Source organism: Aythya marila (genome assembly GCF_965140915.1).
Source record: "Aythya marila genome assembly, chromosome: 1".
Taxonomy (NCBI): Eukaryota; Metazoa; Chordata; class Aves; order Anseriformes; family Anatidae; genus Aythya; species Aythya marila.
The window spans coordinates 103213531-103240118 of record NC_139042.1 but is presented as its reverse complement, the minus strand read 5'-3'; the positions used below and the strand labels follow the sequence as shown (position 1 = coordinate 103240118).

Genomic DNA, 26588 nt, shown 5'->3' with positions numbered 1-26588 from the left:
GAGGGCTGCTCCTCCTTCATTGTTCTCCAAATGCCTTGCCACGAAGCAGCAAGAGGGCTTCCAGCTGTCCCCACCCCAACGTCTGCCTGGGAGTGGCATGGGCAGCAAAGTCCTGGGGGATTTGGGCCGTTCCAGCAGCCCCAGCTATGAGGGCAGTAACCAAAGAGGAGCAGGAGTAAGGATGCAGTCCCTGTGCTAGCAGTAAGGCTGTGGAAACTGCTCCTGGCGTGGTAGTGCTGCTCCACAGCTTGCGTGAGGCAGCTGCTAGACATCCCGCGGACAGCCTTTCCACTAAGGTTTCCTTTTTCTTGTGTTTTCTTCATTAATCTCCTCATTTTGTGTGTTGTTCAGCAGGTCTGCTGCCACTGTGTGTACTCTACTTGATGTTTACAGATTGTTTCTGTTAACTGCCACAGGTTTACACCCTATGAATGGTATAACCCCCACCCGTGCAACCCAGACTCAGATGTGGTGGAAAACAATTTTACTTTACTAAATAGTTTCTGGTTTGGAGTTGGAGCTCTCATGCAGCAAGGTACACCGGTTACACTTCGTTATTGCACACGTCCCACAGTCTGCTCAAGGGCTTCTGTGCTGGTAAACTCCACCCTCTGTAATTACAACTTATACTGTAAAACCTGATTGCAGAACCCAGGTGAAGTAGGAAAGGAAGAAAGCAACAAGTCTCTGGAGCTGGAAGAAGGCAGAGGAGGGGAACCTGCAGAGTCCAGAAATAGGGCTGCAGCAGGAGCAAGGAGAGGAAACATCCGGGAGAGAGGCAAGCGGACAGGGTCTCATTGGAGCTGCTGGAGCTAAAATAGAAAATATTCACTAGAAGGATATGATGTTCTTTATGCTGAAGTTGAGTCTGTTGATTTTAGAGGTTTGGCAACAGGAAAATATCTTCTCAATTGGGCTCCATCCCAGTAGAAACAGTAACAGCCTAGGAAAATTATTTTTACTGCCAAACCAAAAAGATGATGCTCTTTCTTCAGAAGGATTGTTAAGTTTGTTGGCACTTGTCAAACGCTCTGTTTAAAACCAAAACCAAACCTTTTTTTTATGGCTTTTCTGCAGGTATGAGTCCCATCCTTCTGTAAACGCATCCAACCCTAGAAGCATTAACTTAACACAGTCACAAGTCCCTGTTGCTGATGATTTTGGAAACAGCTGACATTATACTCAATTGACAAGGAAGGGCAGTGAAGCTCACTCCATATGCGAAGTAAAACAGATATGTGTACTAATCACATTTGGTTATGGCATGTATATTCCAAGGTTTCCAATTAAATCACTGTTCACCAAAACTGGGGTCCACTGAAAGGGATGAAAATATTTTCTGACAAACATTTCCAGTTGAATCAATGCTGAACAAAAAAACCCACCCCACGACAACAACCAAAAAGGCAATCCAGAAGAAATCCCAGATTGCTTCGGTATTAAATTCCTAAACATTTAAGTAAGGAATGTAAAACCATCTCTACACTCATCCAGGTACAGTTTATTCTTCCCTCTTTAACAGACATGAGTAGCAGTAAAAGAACCATTAGGAGGATTTACTAGACATGGTAGAGAGTAAAGTTTGTCTTGTACCTAGGATACCCTTGCTTTTATTGGTGCACTAATGCATTGACAGGTTGTAGAGCTTCCTCATAGACATGGCTTTGAAGGCGGCTGCGTGAAGGAGGAGCCCTTCTGTTGTTTTTTTGTTGTTGTTGTTGTTTTATTGTCCTTCCAAGTGATCAGTGAAACACAGGCTGAGGTTTTACAGTATCAGGCAGGTATGTGTACCTAACTGTGACTGCCGTGTGTGTGAAAGTGCCCCAGGATTTTGTGTTTTGATGTACTGCCTTTTTTTGGAGTTTACCATCATCCACAGCAAACTGTGGGATGCAGTGTCTGCTCGTTACCACTACCTTGGGTACATGACAGTCAGCCCCAACCAGACTCTGCTTGTCTTTCAAGAAGCCTAAAAACAAAATAAATGACAGAAAGAAAGAAAAAACATTTGTAAGGCAACACAAATGTTTCCATGTACAAACTTGTGGTGCGTGTGACTGTAAGTGCATCATCGTTAATGTGAAGAGCTTGAACATGAAGTGAATGGTTGTGAGACTCTGCATCTACTGTTACACTCTTTCTTGTTGACAGCAGCTGCTTGCTATGCTTGATTGGAAGCCATTTGTTATTAAATTTTAAAATGTGATGATCAGACTTTCTCTTTTCTACAGAGCGTGAGCAAAGTCTGGATCAGGATTGGCTGTCATGTCTGCCATAAAAAGGCACTAGAGAGACTTCAGCAAGTATTGTCCCCAACCCTCAGTCTTGCTAGCAACATTTCTATTTAGATGTTTTTTCCACTGCTTTTCCCCCTGAAAGTCTCAGACATGTTATACATACTCTGAAAGCATCCAAACAGGGCACATTCCATCAAATTCATTCAGAGAAACCACTGCTTTCAGGAAGACAAATTTTCTGCCAGAGCCCCTCTCCAACCAGATGGTGGGCAGAGCAGCAGCACCCAGTTCAGGAGAGAGCTTGGGGTGAAGGAGGCATTAAGTATATACTAATGCTCTTTGCTGCAGTCAGGGCCCTCAGAAAGGTGAACACTGAAATAATCAGGGGACCGATCAAAAGAGATGCTGGGCCTGATTGGTTCAGCTGGGAGCAGAGTGCGCTCAGCACCTCCCAGAAACAAAATCGAAGAACACTGCATAATTAATAGGCCAGGGAATCTTGAGCTTAATTGAACTGAATGTATTTTGCTGCTTTTCCACAAATAATATTTTGGTAGGGGAAATCACAGGAGGTTTGGCATCTCACCCCACAGATTCAACATACAGGGCTTCTCCGCCTACACACTTGTGCTGCCATATGGCTGCACATGGTGGCAGATTTTGTGGCTGCTTGTTAGGATCTCTGCAAGGTAGCTGGCTATTATGCAGTATGTGTCTGTATACATTGGAGCTAGGTCCTAGCATCAGGGTTCAAGTGTAGAATTTGCATGTGTGTAGCTGCATAAGTTTTTAAAAAATTAAACCTTCAGGATAACCTGGATCAGCTCTCCTAGAAGCCAGCCTTTGCAGGTCAACCCCAGCTTAGAAGTAAACACACACTTTTCCTGAAAGCAGCAAAAATGAAAAGATTTCATGGTATAGGAAAAAAAAAAAAAAAAAAAAACTTATCTGAAAAGCAAGGAAAGTACAGCAGACCACAAACATAAACCCAGATAGAGCTACAGCTTTAGAAATGGGTAGATTTGGCCTCAAATTTTAAGTGAGAGCTTTTGCTTTCAGACTGCTGGCCTAATTTGAAATCCGTGCAGCACCAGGGCTGAACAGGCAAAGCATCTGCTCTTGCAGTTTGGCAATTCTGTCAGCCTACTGAAACCCTAGGGCTATGCTCAGGCATTGACCTTTAAGAGACATGTCTACTTGTTTACAAAGCTGAGTTAAATCTGTTTGCTAGATGTTTGGAAAGTTGTTACACTTTCAGTCTTTGCCCCAGAAGTCACATTCAGAGTTTTAGCAAAGTCTGAAAATATTCTCTGTGACCTGCTTAAATCTCTTACAGAAATCATCTAATAGTTTTGGAGAAATAACATACTACCAGCGTGTTTTTCCAGTAATAGAAGTATTTGTTACATCAAACACTGGAGTAATTTCTTAAGATCATTCTTCATCAACAAAATTATGCCAACGTTTAACTTTGATGTCAAAAGTATTCATATGGATTTCTAAGTAAACCACATCCTAAATTCCACCATAATAAGCTAAATTCAGTGGAGAGGCCTCTAGAAAAAAAAAAAAAAAAAAAAAGCAAGCATAAAACTTGAGAATGTTTGGACATCTGAGTACCTATGTTCCTATGTTGCTTACATTCTGTATGAGCTGCTAAGAAGCATTTAAGTTCACTTAACACCCAATCTGTGAACATGCTCTTCTGTGAGATTTTTATGACTATGGCAGATCATTTTGGTACTTGTTGGTGTGACATGCAGGCAGATCTGCTAAAACCTTTTCAGCCATAATTAATGTTAAGTACAGTGTCCAAAACTTTGCATTGTCCTGTACATCCACAGGGTAGTTCCATTCACCCTCTGAGTTGTAAAACGTAAATCACATGTTTGTAGCAAGACATATTCTGCATTTTGAGCTCAGGTTCACACAGGTTTATGAATTCAATGGAACCATATTGATTGCCCTGTTTCTATTTAGGTATGTGGATAGGAGGAACACCAGACATCTTTCTCTTGTAAAGCATTTTTCCTAGACAGCTTAAAAGTGGGACAGCTTTCTGCTAAAGACATCACATTGAAAATATCAATTGCAGTATACTGGCAAAGAGGAATTCAGAAAGCAGATAAAAAATACTAGTACAGCTTGTTAGGGATGTAAGAGGTTAATGGCCCATTGCACATTAGCTCAGAGAGGTAATGGGGTTTAGACCCAAGGATAATTCCATTTGTCGTGTATCATGGCATACATCCCCTTCACAGTGTGTTACCATTATAAATGTTAGATGTGCATCTGTGAGATTACTGTTTAAATCATTTTATTGTATTATGGCTCATAAAAGCATTCTGTGCCTAAAAATAGTCTTTCGTATCAGGAAAGGTATCTCTAAGCATCATTTTAACATGATTGTTTTGATAATATTGTAACAGGATCAGAGCTGATGCCCAAAGCTCTTTCCACCAGAATAGTTGGAGGAATATGGTGGTTTTTCACCTTAATCATAATCTCATCTTATACTGCCAACCTGGCTGCCTTCCTGACAGTAGAGAGGATGGAATCCCCCATCGATTCAGCTGACGATCTGGCAAAGCAAACCAAGATAGAGTACGGGGCTGTTAGAGATGGATCCACAATGACCTTCTTCAAGGTAAGATGACATCAGCCAGCTCTGAGTGGTCAGACCAACTTGTGAACAATTAGTGGCCTTTGGTGCGAGGGGCAAACCCGTGCCTCTGATGGGAGAATATGAAGGGGACCAGGGCACAGTTATCCCCCCAGCTGTTTCTCAAGGCAGGACCTCAGCTTCTTACAAGCACTTGGCTAAGATCAATTCCGAAGGCCACATATGCACTAGAAAAATACTGCAGGTAGTCAAAATGCAAGCTGCTTTGTCCCTTTCTTAAAATGGTTCATGGTCAATACATATAATATTAATATACAGGCCACGTATACACATAAACACATCGTAAGTAAAAGGTCATTTTCTGTGGCTAATTGCTTTATAGATAAATGCTTTTTCTTTTTTTTTTTTTTTTGTTTTTTTTTCTCACTATTAGTATTAATTACATACAAAATGGGTTAATCTCATAAAATGTCAATGTAAAAGCCAACAAGCTATAAATATAGGATACATGCATAAAAATCCTGTGACAATTAGAATTAATTAGCAGCTTCATCGGTAGTCTCAGCAGGGAAGTAAAGCACTGAATGAATTGGTATCATGCTTTTCACTGTAACATCTCATAGTGATGTTTATAGACAGTCAAATATGTGGTGCCTTTGAGGATCAAACACCCCGGTGAAGAAACGTGGGACAAAATAACACTCGTGTCTGCATGAGAAGCCTCAGCCCTTGAGCTGAGAGCCCTCTCCCCTGGTGTTCCAGCCTGCATCTCCCTGCCCTGCTTTAACTGCACCCCCTCATGTTTCCACGTGAGGAAAAGTGAGTATTTCCACACGCATAAAAGGGATCTTGGCTACAGTATTTGGGTCATCTCTCAAAACTAGCAGTGTTCACCAAGGTCATTTCAATTATGTAGTAGAGCTGATGGTAGGCTATCCCTGATGGAGCTGTCAGGGGTGAACTCCTCCTCTAATGGCTCTCTGTGCTGAGCAGAAATGTTCTGTTCTGAAAGAAATGCACAAAATACAGTACTTTTCAGAGCCTCATTACAGTCGGTTCTTGAAAGGATGAGCTGACATTTCTGTTAAGATATGCTGGGAAACCCATCTTGAGATATTCCTGGAAAATACATAAGGCAAGGACAGGACCCCAGTAAAGAATGCAAGGCAGCAGGAAGCAGCCTGTGGAGTGCTCTAGGACATTCCCTTGGTCTAAGAGCTCCTCGCTGCCCAAAGACACCCAACATCATTGCTATTCTGAAGTCAGATTCAGCACCAGAGAGAGAAATCTTCAAGACCTGTTGCTTCCATGATCTTTCAGTGGAAGTAAATTGTAATTTCATTACATGAAGTTCAAAACAAATTTCTAGAGCTTTTTCCACCTCTACACTGTTGTGTTGTTGGTTGGTTGGTTTTGTTTTTGTTTCACAGTTAATCCTTATGAGTAAAATTTGTAGGCTTAAAAGAATGCAAACCTCTTAAATTTAATAACATTTCAGACAAGGTGATTAAATATTTATAGGCAATGCATGCTAACTTATTTGTGCCTGAAATATGTGTGTACGCAAACACAAGTGAAAGGACACTAGTTTTTTTTTACAGAATGGAGATGGATAAGCTAGCAAAATGAAGGTGACATAGTGAAAGATGCATGGAAAATACAGTTTAACACACTTGTAAACCAGTGACACACTTGTAAACACACAGTGCTATATAAAAACATTGTTATTTTTATTACAGAAGCCTTTCAAGACCCTCAAAATATTATGATTTCCTTACACTGGCCAAAACTTCAAAAATATCACAGTGTGGATATTTGTACAATAAATACAAGAAATAGGTATGCAACAGGAAGACTATGTGCCCTGTGAGGGCATGACTTTGCCTCACTTGTCCTGTAAAATAATGCACATACTTCTGGAGATGAGCAAGCACACACACACTGCAGCGAGTGACCTGGGAAGATATAAATCCTAATATTCAGAATGAGGAAATGGCAGAAGTTAAGGGTTTCTATGGGAAAAGGAAAGGGAAAGGGAAAGGGAAAAGGAAAGGGAAAGGGAAAGGGAAAGGGAAAGGGAAAGGGAAAGGGAAAGGGAAAGGGAAAGGGAAAGGGAAAGGGAAAGAAGAAGCAGTGACACCAGGTTAATGGCAGCAAAGATGTCCCATAGAAGTGGAGTGCTTCCTATATTCCAAGTCTTGACTCATCCCTGAGCTTAACCTAGTACTTAAGGCATGCCAAGGGAAACAACAGACCCCTTCAGAACAACACTTTTTTTAAAGGAAAAACAATACATGCTGTCAGTGCCCCACCACAGAAGAGAGAAAGGACACGGTGCCTGACATGTGGTACATGATCAGGTGGGGCTGATTTTCAAGTCTGCACGTGACACACAGAGAAAAGGGTTTTCTGAAAGCATCAAGTGATCCAGGCACAAAGTAAACTCTGAAGAACTTTGGTCTAAGACTTTCTGCTTCAAGTAGCAGAGGCAAGCCCCTGCAGTGTGGCTTTACACAAGGTGTTTATTGGATGAGATGCAGGTTAGCAACCATGTGAGAAAAGAAAAGTATTTCCATGGCTTTTCTGAAAACTCAGCTTGTGTTTATGCCAACTCACATGGCTCTTTTTATTTAGTCTTGTTTATAACGCAGATACAAACAGTTGTGGTTTTCCACTAATTCTAGATGCCTTACACTGTTGTGAATAGTCTCTCCAGACAACCTCTTTATAGAGTGGCAAAAGTTTCAAGAAAGTTTCTGCAGTGGCTATGCCTTCTAACCAGGTAGTCACAGGAATGAAATCAAAACCAACTGAAGTTACTTCTGGGAGACAAAAGTCCTAGCTTTGAAGGAGCCCTGGAGTCAGCTTCCTCCCTGTATGCAAATCTTGGAGCCACTGGTCTGACAAACCTGACTGTAGCAGAGGAAAATACCCTGAAAACAGGGCATGGAGAACTAAGGAACACCCTGGTGAGGTGATGGGGCTCCAGGCAGACAAAGCAGTGAGAGCTCAGGCAGCATTCTCCATGTGTGTGAATGTCCAAATTTAGCCAAAATCTAAATGGAGGCAAGATGTTTCACACCTGCAAATCATGACAAGAACATATTTCTTCAGAGTGTTGTCCTGCTCTGTTTCCAACACATCTATATATCTTCCATTGCTTTCTTGCCCCTCTGTGATAATAGATCTTAATCTGACATTGCAAGTCTTGCCAGTCCCTACCTGCTGATGTGCAGGCATGTTTCCATTGAAACCAATGAGAATCCAAAGGCCAGAGTACAGCATATGATATATCCTGAAAAAAAATAAAAATGCAAGTTGGTAAGTTGAGAAGCTGAGATCTTTCTTTCAAACTCATCTGAATAAGGAATTCATCTTTCCAGTAAATTCAACATTGGATTCAATCTACTGCATAAATGTATCATCAATTTCAAAAAGTGTTCCCAGCTGAGCAGTACAAATAGCTTCTTCTTGTAAAGAGCCACTTAACTATATTCAAAGTTTAGTGGTATCCAGTGGCTTAACAAACTTGGGTGAAATTTAGGTGAAATTCACAGGTATTGAATTCACAGGAAAAGCAAGTTAACATTTAAAGCTCAGAGAACCAGAAAATCAGCTTCTCACAGGAATCCCCCAGACACCTGTGTGTAATGAGCACTTAGGGTCTCCACACAGTGAGCCTAAAATCAGCTCTGATGGCTACAAACCAGAGATAGGGCCCGTGAAGGAGGGGGAGGATATGCTGCCCTAGAAGTGGGAGAGTATAAGTGTGTAGGGACTTGTATGTACATCTCAAAGCTGTTTTGTGGTTGGCTGGCTTGTGCTAGGTTGTGCTATAGTTCAGCAACAGTTGGCTATGCCATCTTGAGACAAACTGTGTCTGACGGTCCAACTGCCCGTAGGCCTAACGTGCTATTTCATCCAAAAGTGGCATTGTGTGCTCAGCGGTTTTGGACAGCACACAGGGGAAGAGGGAGGCTTAATCGTGTTAACACTAGCTTGAAGGTTTTTGGGTTGTAAGTAGCACATCTTGAGGGCAGCAGGCACAGTGCCCCTGAGAAGTCCCTAAGCAGGTTCAGTTTGTCTTTCCACCCCCTCCAACAGCCCTTCCCTGCAGGGTGCTCCCACAGCACAGGGGGAGGAGTGGGGAAAGGGATGCCTAGCACTGCGTGGAGGTGGCTGGGGCTGCTGGCCTCTCTCTTCCCTCTGCAGCTGGGTATTGACACAGGCCACGTGCATGCTCCTACTGAGGCCAGTGGCAAAAAATCCCCCTAAACTTCAGTGGGAGAAGGATTAGGACCTTAAGTCTGATTGCAATGAGAAGCTGAAAGCAGAAGTTTACTTAGAAGTCACTTTGGGTTTGTTTCTCAAGCTTTATCCTTGACGTACATGATTTCTAGGCAAATGATATCAATACAAAAGAGCCAGTACTTTATTCATCATCAGGCTTTTGGAACAGTGCAGTTGCCCTGACAGGCAGAAACGCTGCTTCTGAGTGCAACAGTATCCAGCTGCACTAATTTAGCTGGGCTATGTGTAGTCATTTGCTGTAATCCATGTAACAGCATTACCCCAAAAAACTTCAAAGCACTTCACAGTTGTGCCAGTAATGAAGTTCCTGGCACTGCAAAGGAAGTAAAAAAAAAAAAAAAAAGATTTCTCAGCATAAAACACAGCAAGAGAAAAAGGCTGTGGGAAGGAAAACCATTCTACAAATTCCCTTTCATTCAAGATATGCTATTGGCATCATTCACAACAAAAGGCAGAGGAAAATTTTACAAGTGTAATTTGGGTGCTGGTATGATTCTACGTCCTCATTTTCCCTCCTTAGAAATCCAAGATATCCACATATGAGAAGATGTGGGCGTTCATGAGCAGCAGGCAGCAGACAGCGCTGGTGAAGAACAATGATGAGGGAATCCAGCGTGTGCTCACAACGGACTACGCGCTGCTGATGGAGTCAACCAGCATCGAGTATGTGACCCAGAGAAACTGCAACCTCACCCAGATTGGGGGGCTTATCGACTCGAAAGGCTACGGTGTGGGAACCCCTATCGGTAAGACACTTTCCAGCACAGGTGCTGTAGAGCACACCCAGCAATGTTCTATTCAGATGCATTGATAGCCATCTGAATGATGCCCTAGTGCCTTAGATAATTTTCTCAGCAAAAGAGACCCCGGGAGCTTCCTTTAAAGCAAAAGACCACCTCTTGGCTCCACTCACCTGCAAGTAGACTCTACAGGCAGGAGAGAACATAGATGTAGTAGTGCAGGCTACATCTGCAGAACAAAGTTAAGTAGCCTGCTTGCCTTCTGGAGCATCCCACGTGGAACAAACAGGGTGTTCCTGTGCTGCTCGAGGTCCAAGTTGTTCTACTGAATTTCAGCTTACTTGGAGGAGTCAGGTAGTGTCTCTGTGAAAGCAGTAGTGGGCAGAATAAATGTTACATCCAATATACACATCTGCAAGAAAACTACATGACAGGAGACTGATTTTTGTTCCATTTTGTGACTCAATGTATGAGTACAATGAAAAGCAATTGAAAGGTTCTGCATCTGCATCAGGCACTCCAGGGTTTCAAGCTAAGCAGAGATTTTCAGTCTCTGGGAATTCTTTCCAGCAGACCTTTTCTAACATATCCAGTGCCCTTTTTAAGATTTTTCTAATCGTAGAGAATTAGAAAGTGTCAGGTTTTTGTTTTTTGTGTTGTTTTTTTTTTTTTTTTTGTTGTTGTTGTTTGTTTGTTTGTTTGTTTGTTTTTGTTTTTGTTTTTGGTTTTGGTTTTTTTTATTGTTTTTGTTTTTATTTTACTCTGGGTTCTTGTGAATAATGGTACTATGCAGACAGATCTTCTTCTTGTATGATATATCTCTCCAGACTGTTCATATATACATTTACCATGTCACACTCTGCTAATAGCTATGCAATTCTATTGGCTTCCGGGGAATTAACTATGCTATACAGGTATAACAGGTGAAGTATTTGGTCCATCAGTTGCTTGGCAGATCAGATATAAATAAGAGAGGAAAAACACCACTGCACTTTGACATGTGGTTCTTTATACTGCTGGGCACCTCAGATTATCATACAGAATATTTTAACTATATTCTTCCACACTGTCTGTGTGAGAACAGCCTTTCTCCCTGAGGAAAACAGTACAAAAGCTAAAATATCTCCAAATAAAGACAAATGCATGGCAAGAGTTTCATTGCAGATATAAAGCTGCCATACTTTAAACCAAGAACAATGACAGAATAATTGGAACAGATGGTAATCCTCAGAGAAAGTGCATCCATTGGAAATACAGCTGTGAAATATATTTATAAGATGTTTCTTGTATGATAAATGTGCCTTGATTTCTTTCTTAAGAAAAAACAGCAAAAAATCGGGGCAATAGATACCTGCAAGCACTTTGGAATGATGCAGTATCATCAGGCATTTTAAAATTTTAAAAAGTTAAAGACATAGATAAATAAAGACTAATGCAGTTGTGGAGACCTTTCTACTATTCACATAGACCCCAAAGCCTCTGTTATACTCTCATAGCATTCAAAAGTATTGCACTGCAGAAGCTGTATGGAAAACAAGACTTGTCTGTGATCCTTAACACCAAAGTTTCAGCAAGTCTGAATCTGCATTTGTTCCTTCAGGAGAATATACAACCATGTGGCTATGGTTTGCAGCAGCCAAAGTACACCTCACACTCTAAAATTTCTAGTGAATGAGCTGAATACTATCAACACTTGGTTCCCAAGGAAACAATTCATCTATGAATACACTGGGAATTTCACCTTATTTATCACAGCAACCTCTGCAAGTAAAAAAAAAAATATATATATATATATATATATATTCTGTCTTCCTTCTCCATTTCGCTGAGGTAGGATGATCAGGATTCAGGTGTAGCAACAAAAACCTCCATTTATATTTATTACTGAGTACATGGATCACAGGGAGGAGGGTTTTCTTTAGATCCTTGGCAAAGAACATTACCAATGAAAAATCAGCAGTGATAGTTGATGGTAAGCTTGCTGCAGCCTAGAAGCATGGCTGTATCAGAGGCACCTCTAAGCAAAAGCTGTGCAAAATGTCATCCTGGGAGGAATCCGTCTGAAGAAACCAATGCTGTTACAGGTATCAGGACAGGTATTACTTCCAGCATCACTGCCAGTGCTGATGCAAGTAATTCTAACACTAAAGCTATTACCAGTTACTTGGGAGACTGCTAAGGAAGTAGATGGATGTATTTCCCGGCCTGCGAGGTAGGTTGTTAATAGCTCAATGGCCATAAATGATGTGCTGAATATTCAAAGAAGTGTTGAGATGGATTTGTGTGCAGTTTTAGTGCTCACTGATAAAACACCACCAATCCAGCACTTCAGGCACACTTGACAAACTTTAAAAGCACGCATAGAAATATAGATGTACCTGTTACCCTCAAGATGAATTGTGATAATCCTGCTGGCAACAAAAACATCACAAGGAAGAATGAACATCCCCACAAATCCTGTGCCATGACTCAGGATGCTTCACTTTGCCTAACAGCTCTGTCCTTTCAGTCGAAGGAAAATAGATGAGTCCTACAATATAACAAACTCCAGCCGTCAGGGCGACAAACCACTCCTAAGGTAGAAACAATTCTGCTTTTCCTTCTGGGAGGCGTTCCTGTTTTCAGTAGTAATAATTCACTTCTCTGTGTTGAAAACATTTTTGAAGGTGTTTCTGTTTCGTTTTCTGTTGTGCTTATTTTTGGTCCTTTAATGGCATGCATAGAAGTCATCCATTCTTACAGCCAGTATATTTTCCTTTCAAAGCTGGCTACCCAAAGCAGTGGCTGCTGAGTGCTGGCTTCCCAGATGGACTTTGTATAATCTGACACATGTCTCTTGGCATCTGTGGTCACAGCATGTCCTATTGTTGGCAGTAGGATACACTGAAAAATAGCTGAGTGTTGGCGCAACAACTGAGGAGCTGCCATGTTTTTCACACTGACTCTCCTCAGACAGTGCTGCAGGCTAGGGGAAATGGAAAGAGAGACAGAGGCTTGTATTCATGGTACAATTATTGTTAATAGTGTCCTGCACAACAGTGTAGGAAAAGTGAAGCTAAGCCCAAATTTCCAAGGCCGTTTAGATGCATGAAGACACAAAAGTGGTGCCTCATGAGATTTTCCACACTTTCCACAAATGTCCACATCTACTTGCACCCTGCTACCACTGAAATCCTGGTGCACCTTCTGCCTTAAAGTTTGTTGATCAGATCAAGAATTGCAGCTGCTTCAATTTGCACCTAAATTTGACTCCTTGTGAAATTCCAGCTACAAGGAGTAGTTTTATTAATGTGCTAAAGGAGAGGAAAGAATGAATTGCAGTTAGGTACATGGATGAGAGATTGGCCACATTGACTGTATTTCAGCCCAGACACTAAAACATTGCAATTTCAGTGAATACAGCATGGCAGGGGTTGAATGCATATATATATGTACCCAAGATATAGATAGATAGATAGATAGATAGATAGATAGATAGATAGATAGATAGATAGATAATATATCTTTAGAACCAACTGCCTTTCTTGTAACCCTCTCCTGCTTGCTATCATCATATACATAAACAAAAGTCTTCCTCACAATGCCAAAACCAACTTTTGCTTATCTATTATAATTAATAAAGGATTGCTGCTATCATTGTTGATAACTTCAGCGACTGGCAGCATGGAAAAAGTTAATTGGTAGCAATTTCCCCTTAACTATGCTCTGCTGCAAAATCAGGTTGAGGGGAAGATCTCTCCCTTTTTCCCCCCTTTGGGGCTACAGACTTGTGCATCTGAAAGAGCTTCTGGCTGAAATGAATCACAGGCAACAGAGATTTTGGAAGCTGGACAGCCGGAACAGTGCATGAGAAGCAAACCTAAACAGATTGAACTGCCCAATGTGACCCTGCCATTTGCCAGATACTGTACAGAGACATTAATGCTGTTGAGCCTGAAGATGCATCATTTAGCAAGCTGTTGGCCTGAAAATAAAAAGCATTAAATAGTTGCTATTTTCAGCTTGCAATGCCAATATTGTTGCAAGTCACGGAAATAAAAGACCCAGCCAGTTTGTGTTCTTATAAGTTGAAGTGGAGTTGTGGGCATATGCAGGTATAAATGAGAAGAGAATATATTTGACTGACTGTGGGTTTTCTTAGACAGCTACTCATTTTACATGCAGTAGGAAAAATAAACAGATGTTGAAGTAAATAGAAGAGATGCAAAGTGGAAAGTCTCAAAGGATGCTCAAAGCAATATTCAAACATGATATAGAGGGATTATTTAGCAAGAAAACCCACTGCCAAGGCTTGAATAAACCTCAGCAGGAGACCCTAGAAATTATCATGAATTCCCAAACAAACAACCACACCAAAGGAGCCTTCTGTTTTCCAGTCCCCGGGGCAGATACCAACACATAGTTCTCTTTCCCCTTCCAGCTGAAGAGAAACCAAGGCCTTCTAGCTGGAATAATCAGTCTTGTGATAAGGAAGCTGTTTTGCTGCAAATAGATAACAGCAACATGCTTCCTCCCTGCCTTCCTCCCTTTGCTGCAACCAGCACTGACGGGTCTTGCTCTTACCTTGCAGGGTCTCCTTACAGGGACAAGATCACCATTGCCATCCTCCAGCTCCAGGAGGAGGGGAAGCTCCACATGATGAAGGAAAAGTGGTGGCGAGGCAATGGCTGCCCCGAGGAGGACAGCAAAGAAGCCAGTGCTCTCGGGGTGGAGAATATTGGGGGCATCTTCATAGTGCTCGCCGCAGGGCTTGTTCTTTCAGTGTTCGTAGCCATTGGTGAATTTATATATAAATCAAGGAAAAACAGTGATATTGAGCAGGTAAGTTGTCCATTTCCAGTTTGCTTATGTGTCTGTGAGGCTGGGGTTTGTAGATATGGAGGTGACTGCGTTATGAGTCTCTTTGCTGGAGTGCAGATTTTGTATTGCTGGACTCTCACCATGTGTTTCTAGCACTAAAGACAACTAATTTATTATTAAGAATAGGGAAGTACCTCATCCACAGTCCAATTAGTGCTGCTTAGTATGGCAATGTAGAACAAGAGCAATTAATTTATCAAACAGTTTCTGCATGATCTTTAAGATTTCAAGTATAAATTATTTTGGAAAGGAATAAAATGCAAGTGGGTTTATTTATTTATTTATTTATTTATTTATTGGCATTAGCATCAGCCCTTTGAGTAACAACAGGAATGCACTTCCAAATCCCCAGTGTAATTTTTTTCTTGCTCTAGAAAGCATTTCTTTCACAGCCAGAGGTTTACACACTCTGTGCATACACTTCAAAGCAGGAAAACCTGCTGAAAGGTGATTGACGCCACAATAAGGTAAGATTATGGAGCCAAATAAAATGTGGATATAGCTACACTGAAGTGTAACAAGCAATTTGAAAGGTCAGAGGGAAAACAAAGAAATTGTTGTATATAAATTGTGCTTTGAATATCATAGCACTTTGAGAAACAGAATCAATCATTAAAATAATATGCAAACACCCATTTTCTGAGCCTCCAAACATTGTAAAAGAAACAAGACATGGGCAGTCACTCACAGTCTATTCTGCTAATCCTTTCCCTCTGGCTGCCTTCCCTGGTCCTGGTCTGTTGCTAGCAGCGTCCTAACCCCTATTTTAGTCCTGTTCAGCTTAGCTGATAAAGCTGTTCAAATCCTGCTCACTTCTACAGGACATATCATAGGGATGAGGGTCACATTGCACTGCAGGCTTGGTGGCCCCTGTGCCCATCACCAAGAGGTGGGTTCATATCCCCTAACTTCAAGTTTCCAAATATCAGGCTTCTACTTCTAAATGAGTTGTTTAAGCTCAGTTTCCATTTAGATGGGAAAGGCACGACCTTTTCAGTGGGCTGTTCATCCTGTCCATCCAAGGTGTAGTCCTACAAGGATAATAATATAAAATCCAGAAACGACTGTCAAGAAAAGTAACTTTAACAAAGGCAGCAGGGATGAGTGGGAGGGGACGGAGAACATTTTGAAATCAGTCTCAGAGATGTGGTTTACATTGTTTTGATGCTGGGCCACAAGAGGGGTTGACAGCTGAGTCACAGCAAGCAGCCAGGGCTAAGGACCTTGAGAGGACAGTGCCTCATTTGCAGACATCAGGTTCTGGATGGAATGAAGCTCTGTGCAGCCATGCCTCTATCTCCTTGCTGCTGCTGCGGGGTCACATGAAGCTAAATCTACATGCCTGCTGTTCAGACAGCTGGAAAGAAGTGAGCTGAATCCTACCAGGCATCTTCATTTCCTAGCTGACACTTAGTGTTACTGAGGGTCCAATCCATGGGACCTAATTCCAGTGTCAGTTGACTTGGTCTTCATAGTATGCTGCAGAAGAAGGCAGCTCCAGACTGTGTAGACTTCTCTGTGTGCACCTGAGCAAGCCCTCACTAAAGGCAATGTCACCATGTAATGAACAACAGATGGAGCTCGTGTGGGGCAATTCTTCAGACCTTAGTAATCAAGTTTTGAAGTAAATCAGACAGAAATGATGGATACTTTTTGCCCATATTGTAGCTTTCTGATTAGCACAATAATGCTAGTTTTACCACAAAATGTGTAAAGAATATATTGAGATCTTGGTTTGATTCAAGATTAGGGAGTTTTTTAATTATTGAAATAAATTTTGGAGAACTATTGCAGTAAAAATATCTAAGTACTAATATGGTGCAGAATATTTTAGAAAATCTTGAGGAATCTGGAAAAGGCTCCTGGAAAAGGTATACTTGAAGTCATAATTAAAATAGACCTAAAGCTTTACATCATGCTGGACTGTTAATTTACTTAGCAACTTGTTGGGTGAATAACTAAATGTTCATGGATACATGTGTACATGTACAGCTTCTATACATTGTGGAACTCTACTACTGTTTCACAGCAATGTGTCACTGATGACAATAACTAAAATCTTTGAATGAGTTAACATAACATCATATATGACTTTCACAGATTTATTCTGGGGAACAGGAGGAGAATACTGTGAATTTTAGTGTTACTTTTTGATTTCTCTCGCTTTGTTTTATTTTTATTCTGGTGATATAAGAAGCTTAGATAGAAAATTCTATACATTGTATGTTACCACTAAGCTAATCCACAGCATGAGTTGTGTACAATCTATGACTTTTCTGTTTCCATAAATATAATCTCTTTTGATTTAAACAGTTTTGAATCTCATTTTCATGTCTATTTTTAATTTTACTTCTTTCATTTATTCATTTTCTCCATTTTTTTTTCTTGCATGCAAGGCCTTTTGTTTCTTTTATGGACTACAGTGTAAGCAAACCCATCCGTCCAACTCCACCTCTGGCACCACCTTATCTACGGAGTTAGACTGTGGCAAGTTAATCCGAGAGGAGCGAGGGATTCGAACTCAGCCCTCAATTCACACTGTATAGTCAGGAAAGAAAAAAGGTGTGTCCAATGAAAACATTAAACCTAAACAGTGCACATAATGACAAAGGTTGTACTCACCAACATGCAGTTAATGTCTTCAAAGTGCCTCTCACTTCAGCAGGAGATAAGCTTATCTAATGCAAATTGTCAAAGTCCTGGAAATTTGGGCAGTTTAAATGCATATCACAGAAAATAATTACACCTACAAGAAGGTTGAGAGCAACAGACTGTAGTAGTTTCTAAGAAATATGACAATTGTCATCTTGTCATTTCATGGGGTAATTCACCTTTTTCAGGTAAGAAAAATTATTTAACTCTTTCATTTTCAACAGAACTTGAGTAAACTCATGACAGTCTCATTACTGAAAGCACGGAGAAATGTTTTCCTTGGTCTGTGCTGAAGCATTCAGCAAGTGGGACAGACACTTCTCTATAAACCTCAGAAAACAACCTGCGGGCTCCATTAACTTCCTAAACCCCTATTTTAAACAGCCAGAGATTTTTAGTTGACATATATTTTTTCTGGTGTCAATATTTAATGAATTTTAATTCATCCATTTAAAATTCATTAGACAAAACCTCCTAGTAACTATCATAGCACAAGATCATATCATTCAGTTAAATTTTATGCCATGTAACCATTAACATTTAAGAACATATTCAGCAAAAGCACCCTCAGGCACTCCCAGCATATACCTTTCATAGCATAACTGTTGACTTGGCCTGAGCAATTCATGATGTTCATTGTTGTAAGGCTTTGTGACATAGTGAAGTCCTTTATGACATAACTGCCAGTAAAAATCATGATATCAATTTATGTTCAACTGTCTTGCCTTGGCATTGTTTTGCATATTGAAACAGAAAAGGAATGTTTTATAGGAAGCTGGTACTGGATGTTTTCTATATCCTGGAAGGACATCAATTTGATTTCCTTCAGTCCTCCACTTGTCTGGGGACTGTCCCAGCAGGAGGAGATCTGCTGGAAACTGGATCTGTTGTTGCCACAGAAAAACATATGACAACAATTTGGGAGAGATACACAAAATATATAGAAATGCCAGCTCGTAGGATGTCATGAACCATGGCAAACAAGCACATTTTCAAAACTCAATTACCTTTTATCTGAATTTCATTATATCCTGGCTTACCTCTAGTTTCATGAATTCATTTTCTACCCCTCACACCTACTTTATGATTTCTTGCACACTGCAGTTCCTCCTCATCAAACAATTTAATGATCTGTTTTATTGAGGGGCCATTTCTGGGCTCTACTGCAACTAGAAAACTTGTTTGAGTGGATGCCTTCATGATCAATCACCAATGTGCTCCAGCAAAGCTCTGCTCTCCTCTTGAATCTTGCACCTGGCTGCACCTGAGAAAAGGCGGTGTGACCTGTGTTTTTCTTCCATTCATTTTACAATTTTTAGTCAGCATTATTTATAGTGGCAGTAGGCTCAAGTTTTGTGTTGTGGTTTCTTTGTTTGTTTGTCTGTTTGTTTGTTTTGTTTTGTTTTGTTTGTTTGTTTTTGATGAAGATGCTCATGACTAGGCTATGCCACCTCTTCTCTGCCACTGTTCATCTGTGTACATGGGTATTTATGTTCTACTCCAGATGCTGCAAGAATTTGTCTTGCTCAATCTGGAATTTTAACTTGTTTGAACAGAGCTTTGAAAACTTCTTGTCTTCATAAAATGAACCTTCCTAGAACTGAAGACCTGAATTAGATCTTCCTTATCCCTGATTTAAAAAATAAAAAATTCACTCTTGTCTGCAATTTCCCAGTTGAAGAAGCTCAAAACCAATTTAAACCAGTTTCTCTGAACTCTCAGAAAGGAAAATTACTAATGGGCTTATCTTCATCACTGTTCTGCACAAAAAATCCTCTCTGTTGCAGTTTCCACTATTTTTCTAATCACTGTTTAGATGAATGCAGAATACCGAAACTTTCTGTCACTTTTTGGGTAAATATTTTCACATCTGTCAAGGAAATAGTCACATTGTTAGTAAAAGTGATCATTTTCCCCATTTAGGTGTCCCCACAGGCAACCTCACAGACTTCAGCTTGCTGGTGGGGACTACAAAGCAACTCCTCCTTTCCCAAATAGGGCTTCATATCTACCTACCATAAAGTTATTAAAAAGCCTGACCTGCTCCTTAGCTCCTTAGTTACACCAGCAGTTGAGATGGTGAAGAGGAGGCATGCCACCTGGGAACTAATAAATCTACACTTGTAAATACAGCTTTTGCAAGGTTTGCCATGGCTCTAGAAAGAGTCAGATGCCTTCAGGTTAACAGTGAGGTTCAGTGAAGCCGTAGTCCATGGCATCTCCTGTGAAGTGTACGGCACCTGTGGGCAGAGATGTAATAGGTTTTGAGAAGTGCTGAAGCCTTAAAAAACTCAGCGTCTACAGCTGTTAAACTTTGAAATCTGGCCACAAAACAGTACTCCATTTACAGACACAGATTGTTACCGTTGCACCTTCCTTATTCGCAACCTTGCAACTGCTCCCAGGACCCAATGGTCAGACTAGGTCCTCTCCCAGGTGTGACAGTATTGAGTTAACAGCTCTGCCTGCGATGGATGAGCCACAGCAGACTCCGTCAGTTCTGACACTGCAGTACCAGGAAAGCTTAAACCAGAGATATTTGGGGAGACAAATGGCTGTAAACATATACCCTTACATTGGTTTATTGTAATTTTTATTTTGCTATTGTTGCATTTTGCTCCGAGTTCCCAGAATATTCAAAATAATGTCTTAAAAAAAAAAAAAAAAAAAAAAGCATACGTTTTGACACATAGAAGCCACCAACCTTTGAAAGCAAAGGTCATGAATAAACAAGTCCCAGACCATTGCCAGGTTGATTTGGCTGAGCTCAATAGGCCTACCTTTATTTAGTGCCAGTTGCATCACACAGTCTGCAATCCAATTAGACAAAGATGGGGGGGGCGGAGGGGGAAGGGGAGAGAAAGGATGAGACAGGAGAAGAATGAGAGGAACAAAGGCAGTGTGCTGTATGATCACCATTTCAGAGAGCTAGGATCAGGGTGGATTAGTAATGTGTCTGCACCGCGGAGCTAGAACAAGCACACCAATAATGCTTTACACATCTGGATTGATATTTCCTCAAAGTACTGCCATGGTTTCATGTCCTTGTTCCATCTCTCTTGGATCAAAGCTTTGAAGCTTCAAATCTTTAGCTTTTTTGGAACAAAGGGGGAGAAGGGGGAGAAGAAAAAAAATCCCTATCTAGGTTCTTGCAAAAAATAATTTTTTGTGAAGTTGTTAGGTCTATAAATACTCTCTCCTCTTCAAACATCAACCTTGGCCCATCCATTTGCAGGCTGTAACCCCGCCTCCAAACACAACTGTGGCCAGCTGTGCCTTCACTGAGCAGCCATGTTTGCATAAGACAGTTTCTGATATCAGCAAGCAGCTTTACTGATTTTTTTTTTCTTGTAAACAGGAAACTGATGTGCAGTTTATGTAACTGAGAAACAGCTAAAATAATCCATGGATTATTGTGATATTGTTCTGAAAGTCACTGTTCAAGGGACTCTGACAGTTCAAAATCCTTCATTTAGTGATCTCCTCATGCAATTAGCCATCAATGACAGAATACTCAAACAGATTCTTAATGTGCTGCAACAGCAGTTTACTCACTAGGAGAAACTATTTTCGATATTTTTCCTTCAGTGCACTAGGAAAAAATAAATCATTTTTCTTTCAGCAGAAGACATATGTCAGCATCCCAGCTATGGGTGTTTCATGCCGAGGAAGGCACAGCAGGAGAAAAATCCTGTTCTTCCTGTGTCTGAGCTGGTCAGGTATTCTCCCAAAATAAAATTTAGGCTACATCCTTTGATATCCATAGTTTTCAGATCTCCAGCACAGCACCCTGTTTTTTGTTTGTTTGGTTAGTTTGTTTTGTTTGTTTGTGTTTGTTTGTTTGATTTTGCAAGGTGTTAAAAAAAACAATAGAAAAGTTTTGTCTCCAGTGGTAGCCCCACAACATAAGCAGTAGCAGACTGATAAAGCCTAACTATAGAACTTTTTCAGTCATTTCTAGCTTAATTTATGTTATTCTTTAAATAATGAATTTAGAATTATCATGATGCTTAATACAGTCTTCTGTATGGGAGTGGAAGGAAAGATTTGAGACCTTCTTGAGCAAGCTTTTACATCCTGATGAAATGACCAAAGGGCAAAGAGGAAGAGTCTCAAATCACAACGAGGCCCAAATCCATTCTGTTTTTAAAAGATTTCCTTTAACCCTCACAGGCCATGTACTGCAGCATTTTGGCACTGCAAGAATGAGAAAGTCAAGCTGTCAAAAAGCTTAATGTTAAACATATTACTCTGTTGTTAAATGTATTGCTCTGTTCCTACTTCACCCTCATTCTCACAGAGATCTCTAAAGTGGATTTAACAGCATGTATAAAAATAAAAAATAAATAATTTTTTTAAAAAAGGGCTTTTTAAATAAACCCTTTGGGTCTGGCTATCTGAATATGAGATTAAAAGAACAATATATTACCCTTTTAAATGGAATTAGAATGTCACCATCCCCTTTTTAAAGGCTACTGCAATTGTACAGCAGACACGGTGTTGTTCTGAGGGCTGTCTTGAGAGTCCCTACAAATGGTGTTTCTTGTCCATGATTTTCAAGTCACTCCTAAGGCATTTTGGCTGAGTTTGTACCCTTTCTATATCACAGTTCTCTGCTGCTTGAAGAGTTCAGTGCAATCCTGGTTTTCAAACATCTGTTCAGTTTCCTGATTGTATGAACAAGCTTGGAGATAAACAGGATTTTGAGCTATGTTTCCAGGGCTCAAAAGAAAGCTCATGTTATAACTGCCTTTCTGAATTATTAACCAAACCCCTGAAAGTTCAAAGTATTGTCTAAGATTGCTCTTTTAGATGGCCCTGTGTATCCCAGGCTTTTAATTCTCTTTGCCACCTCCAGCATGTTTATTCAAAGATGGCAGGATTTCAGATAGAGGAATACTCATAAAGTTGATCAGACTTGTAATTATGACCATAACCTTTGGAATATCTTTGACAGATCAGTACAAGGTCTTAAATCTATCTTTAATTCATTGCTTCAGCTTGACAAAACTCAAATCAATGGTGTTTTAAGTCCCTCAAAACTAGGTGTAATATAACAGTAAAAATAAATCTGCTTTTGTGCTTTTATGAAGTCAGGAAGAGGATCTACAAGGTGTAAGACTCAGGTAGCTGTCACTGTAAACTGTCCTCCTTCGCCTCTCCCAAACTGCTGTTTCTGTAGGATGACTGAGCCTATTCTTACATGTGTTGAGCTTGTGTGTTTTGACTTCTCTTTTGGATAGTGGGATCAGCCCACTGGGGACTTACACTGTCAGGACGGGAGAGGAGAGAGTCTCAGCAGACAGAATCTTTCAGATTTTTAAATGACTTAGTTCCATACCTTGTTGGGTGAATAAACATGATCAGTTTGCAGGAAAGACAAGAATAGTAATATTTTTACGGTTTTAGGTGTAGCTGGTACCGATGAACATTTAGGCAAAAGTTCAATTCTTAGAGACACAATCTAAACATCAGACCTAGTCATAAAAATAAACTTGAACTATTGAACTATTTCTGGTAATATTTCTATTAAAAGGCTTATATCTGGAAAATGATTTTTAAAATTTCATAGGAGAGTTGAAAGTGGAACCAGTTGAACGCCTCACAATACATATCCTCAGAAGTTAAAAACTTCATATATAGAATGCCAGTTATATTTTTCAAATATCTATGTGCAAAGGTAAAATGATCTTCATGGGACTATTTTGTTGAAATTAGAAGACATTGTAATCATTTCATAGTCTGAATAATACAAATCCGTTTGGAAAATTCCAATATAGGCATATTAACAAAGCAGCAAAGTGTACTCTTTCTTCTGCAGAAACCATCCCTGCATGCACAATGCAGAAGCACACACACAGCATACAAGTTGGTAAGAACAACAGGAAAAAAATAAAAATCAGTCTGATCAATCCTACAAATTATTAATATGGTCCCTTCTTCATTATTGGCCATGGATTTCTGGAATCACTTGGTAATTTAGACGTTGAAAGCTCAGTTAAAACTAAGACAGTAGAGATAAATTATACATGCTAAATCGTCTAGTTAGAGTGTATACTTTTATTGGTTTGGAAATAAGTGGTGCTATGCTCTAAAGAAAGCGTGAAGCAATATACAAATAATTCTGTACTAGTATGATACTTGCTTCACTCACCTGCTGCTTCCAGAGGGCATGAGGCTGCAGCAGACACTTGACTCTAACTCCAGTAACACTGAAATTCCTATATTACATTGCCAAAGGAGCTATTTAAATGATAATTGCACCACCAAAGTCCTGTCTATTACCAGATATTAATTTGAAATATATTTATATATATATACATATATATAAAGCAACACAGTGACCCAGCCCATGCCTTCGACATTTTGGGTCTGGCATGAATCTATACTAGTTTGATTCACATATACTTAAGAACTTCAGATGAGCAAAAATTAAGCATCTCAAAGAAAAAGCATATTAAACTCTTGATGTCACACTCTATGGGATATTAATCTGTATGCAGCTCATCCCACAAATGGACATGATGATACCTGCACAATCATATACATTTAAACCACAGACACACTGATGCACAGATGTGTTGGTCTCATGTGCAGAATTGAGGTTACACACTCCACCCAGAGGGTTTCTACTGGACTGGAAGAAGTGCAGAGTGTGGAGTTCACCACTCAGGAATCCCTTTGCTACCTTATACAAGGGACCTAACCTTTATCCAGGCTACCTCATACCTCATAGTCTCTTTTGCATTTGAATTCCACTAGAATTCAGCTGGCTAGTATAAAGCTTGGATTTTCTCCTCTTCAATAACATATCTATTTTTTACTCTTTTCTCTCTCTCCTCCTCCCCGCCCCCCCCTTTTTTTCTTTTTTTCTTTTTCTTTTTTTTTTTTTTTCTTTTTTTATAGTAGAGATCACCATTGAGTTACTAGTGGTTAAAGACTGAACACAACTCTCCTTGCATTGGTATCACTGTAGAAGGGAATTTGTATTTGATGCAAAGAACCATGTCTGTGTGCTGTTGCTCTCATTTGTTGACAAGAACTGTTGAACTGTTGTTTTAACCAGCTGTGTTAAAACTGAGCAGTCCTACTGTTCTAGAAAGGGTCTGGTAGGAGGATTTATTTAGCGTGGTGGAGGTAAGGTGTTTAAAGCTTTGTTTCACACTGCTACCATCACTTCATTTTATGTATAAATAATCTATTTATACATATTTGCATGGAACAATCTTTTGCCTTGCTAGATACTTCCACTTAAAAGATTCTTTGTGCTTTTTGTGTTATAAGTAATTATTCTAGCAATAGATTTTAACAGATTTTTCCATTTATCCAAAATGTTTTTGTTAATGTTGTGATAGTGGAAAGAAAAAAAGATTTCTGTTTGCTTTCTAAACTATTCAGCTACCTCATTCTTGTGGTAATTTCTCTTCTTTCTCTGATACACAATATTTGAAAAAGATTCATTCCAACGAGGAAAAAGTATTTGGAATTGCTTATTAATTTCATGAAGAGAAAATAATTAAATCACAATGAAATATTTGTTTGTCTTCTTTAGTATTCATAATTTAGGGGTGGATAAGGATTTTTAAAAGAAACTATTTCTGCTTTTAAGGTCAGGAGGAGATTTACCTGCTGAAAAAAAAAAAAAAAGGGTAAGTTTTATGATGTGAAGCCACCAAAATATCACAGTCATCTGTGTAGAATTTCAGAAGCATTCATAATCAGCTTTAGTTAAACCAAAGTTAAATTAATTTCAGTGAAAGTCAAGTTAGGCAAGAAAACTGACTTATAGACTTTACCTACTATACATTAGAGACTTACTAAAGGCTGGCAGAACTCACCAGAGAAGCTTTCTGATCCTGTCTTTGAGAGATGAAGTCCTTGTTTCTAAGAGCCACAATTTGGTCAGAGGGTATGGTCAAACTCTGTCTTCAGTGAAAAGTGTCTAATGCAATTTTCATGTTCCACCAGTGTCTTTCTTTCAATGCTATAATGGAGGAGCTTGGCATTTCACTCAAGCATCAGAAGAAGTTAAAGAAAAGGTCAAGAACTAAGGGGAAGTCTTCATTCACAAGTATCCTTACTTGTCACCAGAGGAGGACACTGAGGAAAGAAACCATAGCATGAGCAAGAGGCCCCTCGGAGGAAAAATCAGGAACAAAAACAGAACAAAAACTTTGTTGCCTACAAGTTGATTGTGGTGGGATTTCTGAAATATAGACATTTACCTTGTTCTTCAGAAATTCTCTGTGGTTTCTTTTTTTAATCTAGAGGTACAACAGTTTAAATGCTCACATAGACTGATGTACTACTAATCACCTGGGAAGTGTCTCACTATTTCTTCTGAGATGGATTTGTATGCTCACCTGTTTTGCATCTCTCTTCCCCTCCCCATGCATCGCTGTATGTGCTTTCTAAATAAATAAATAAACAAGAGACAGGGATCTTTTTTCCAATAATCTAGGAGTGGTATCTTTTTATTTCTTTTGAATAAAAGATTGCACACTTGTTTAGAAACTGGGGTCTAGACAATCAAAATAAAAAATCATGCAATTAACTCATAAACAATGAGTACAAAAATGTTTTTAACACTAAGGTATATACTGTGAGTTATTTTTACTTTTCTCTGATGCTATAAAGAACACTCCTCAGGTTCTCATCTGTGACAAACTTGTTTTTCCCTTATCTCCTTTCTTTTTCATTTATTTTAAAATGAGATTATTTGGTAATGCCGTGTCTCCAGGTGCTAGTTGTTCAAAAGGCAAAAATAAAATCACGGAAATAATTATCAGTGAACAGGTGAAGGCAACACTGACATTGTCATGGTGCCGTATCTTCCAGCTCCTGATACCAATAAATTGATTCTTGACTTCAAAATAAAAATCTCTTTAGAAATTAGAGCCCAGAATATTCAATTTCCAACAAACCTTGACCAGAAATATAACACATCTGACAGAGATAGAGCCAATGCTCAGGACTTGAAGCCATTTTTGCAGCTTGGGACACCAGCAAAATATTTTAACTGGGAAGAAGAAATTAAGTCTTTAAAAATAAAAAAATAAAAAAAAAAAAAATCTGTCTGAAGAGCACTGTGGGAGTATCAGGCTCCCACATCCCTCCTCCATATAGCGGTGCCTTTACATTAGAGTAAGGTGAGGTACGTTTATA

General features: G+C 39.8%; 1 protein-coding gene across 3 annotated transcripts in view; it reads left to right on the top strand.

The window, feature by feature from the left end:
* The window catches only part of GRIK1 (glutamate ionotropic receptor kainate type subunit 1), a 163612-nt gene extending 137783 nt beyond the window's left edge, over nucleotides 1–25829 (top strand). Inside the window, exons 12-17 of one of the 3 annotated variants that reach the window (XM_082752419.1) lie at nucleotides 417–535; nucleotides 4667–4884; nucleotides 9692–9917; nucleotides 14482–14732; nucleotides 17168–17333; nucleotides 25392–25506. In XM_082752419.1, coding sequence (XP_082608545.1) covers nucleotides 417–535; nucleotides 4667–4884; nucleotides 9692–9917; nucleotides 14482–14732; nucleotides 17168–17317 — 964 coding nt within the window. In that variant the 3' untranslated portion in view covers nucleotides 17318–17333; nucleotides 25392–25506. Of the gene's footprint in view, nucleotides 1–416; nucleotides 536–4666; nucleotides 4885–9691; nucleotides 9918–14481; nucleotides 14733–17167; nucleotides 17334–25391 lie in introns of those variants that run through there. The other 2 variants (XM_082752420.1, XR_014316819.1) reach the window with 2 other exon arrangements.
* Nucleotides 25830–26588: the final 759 nt, after the last annotated feature.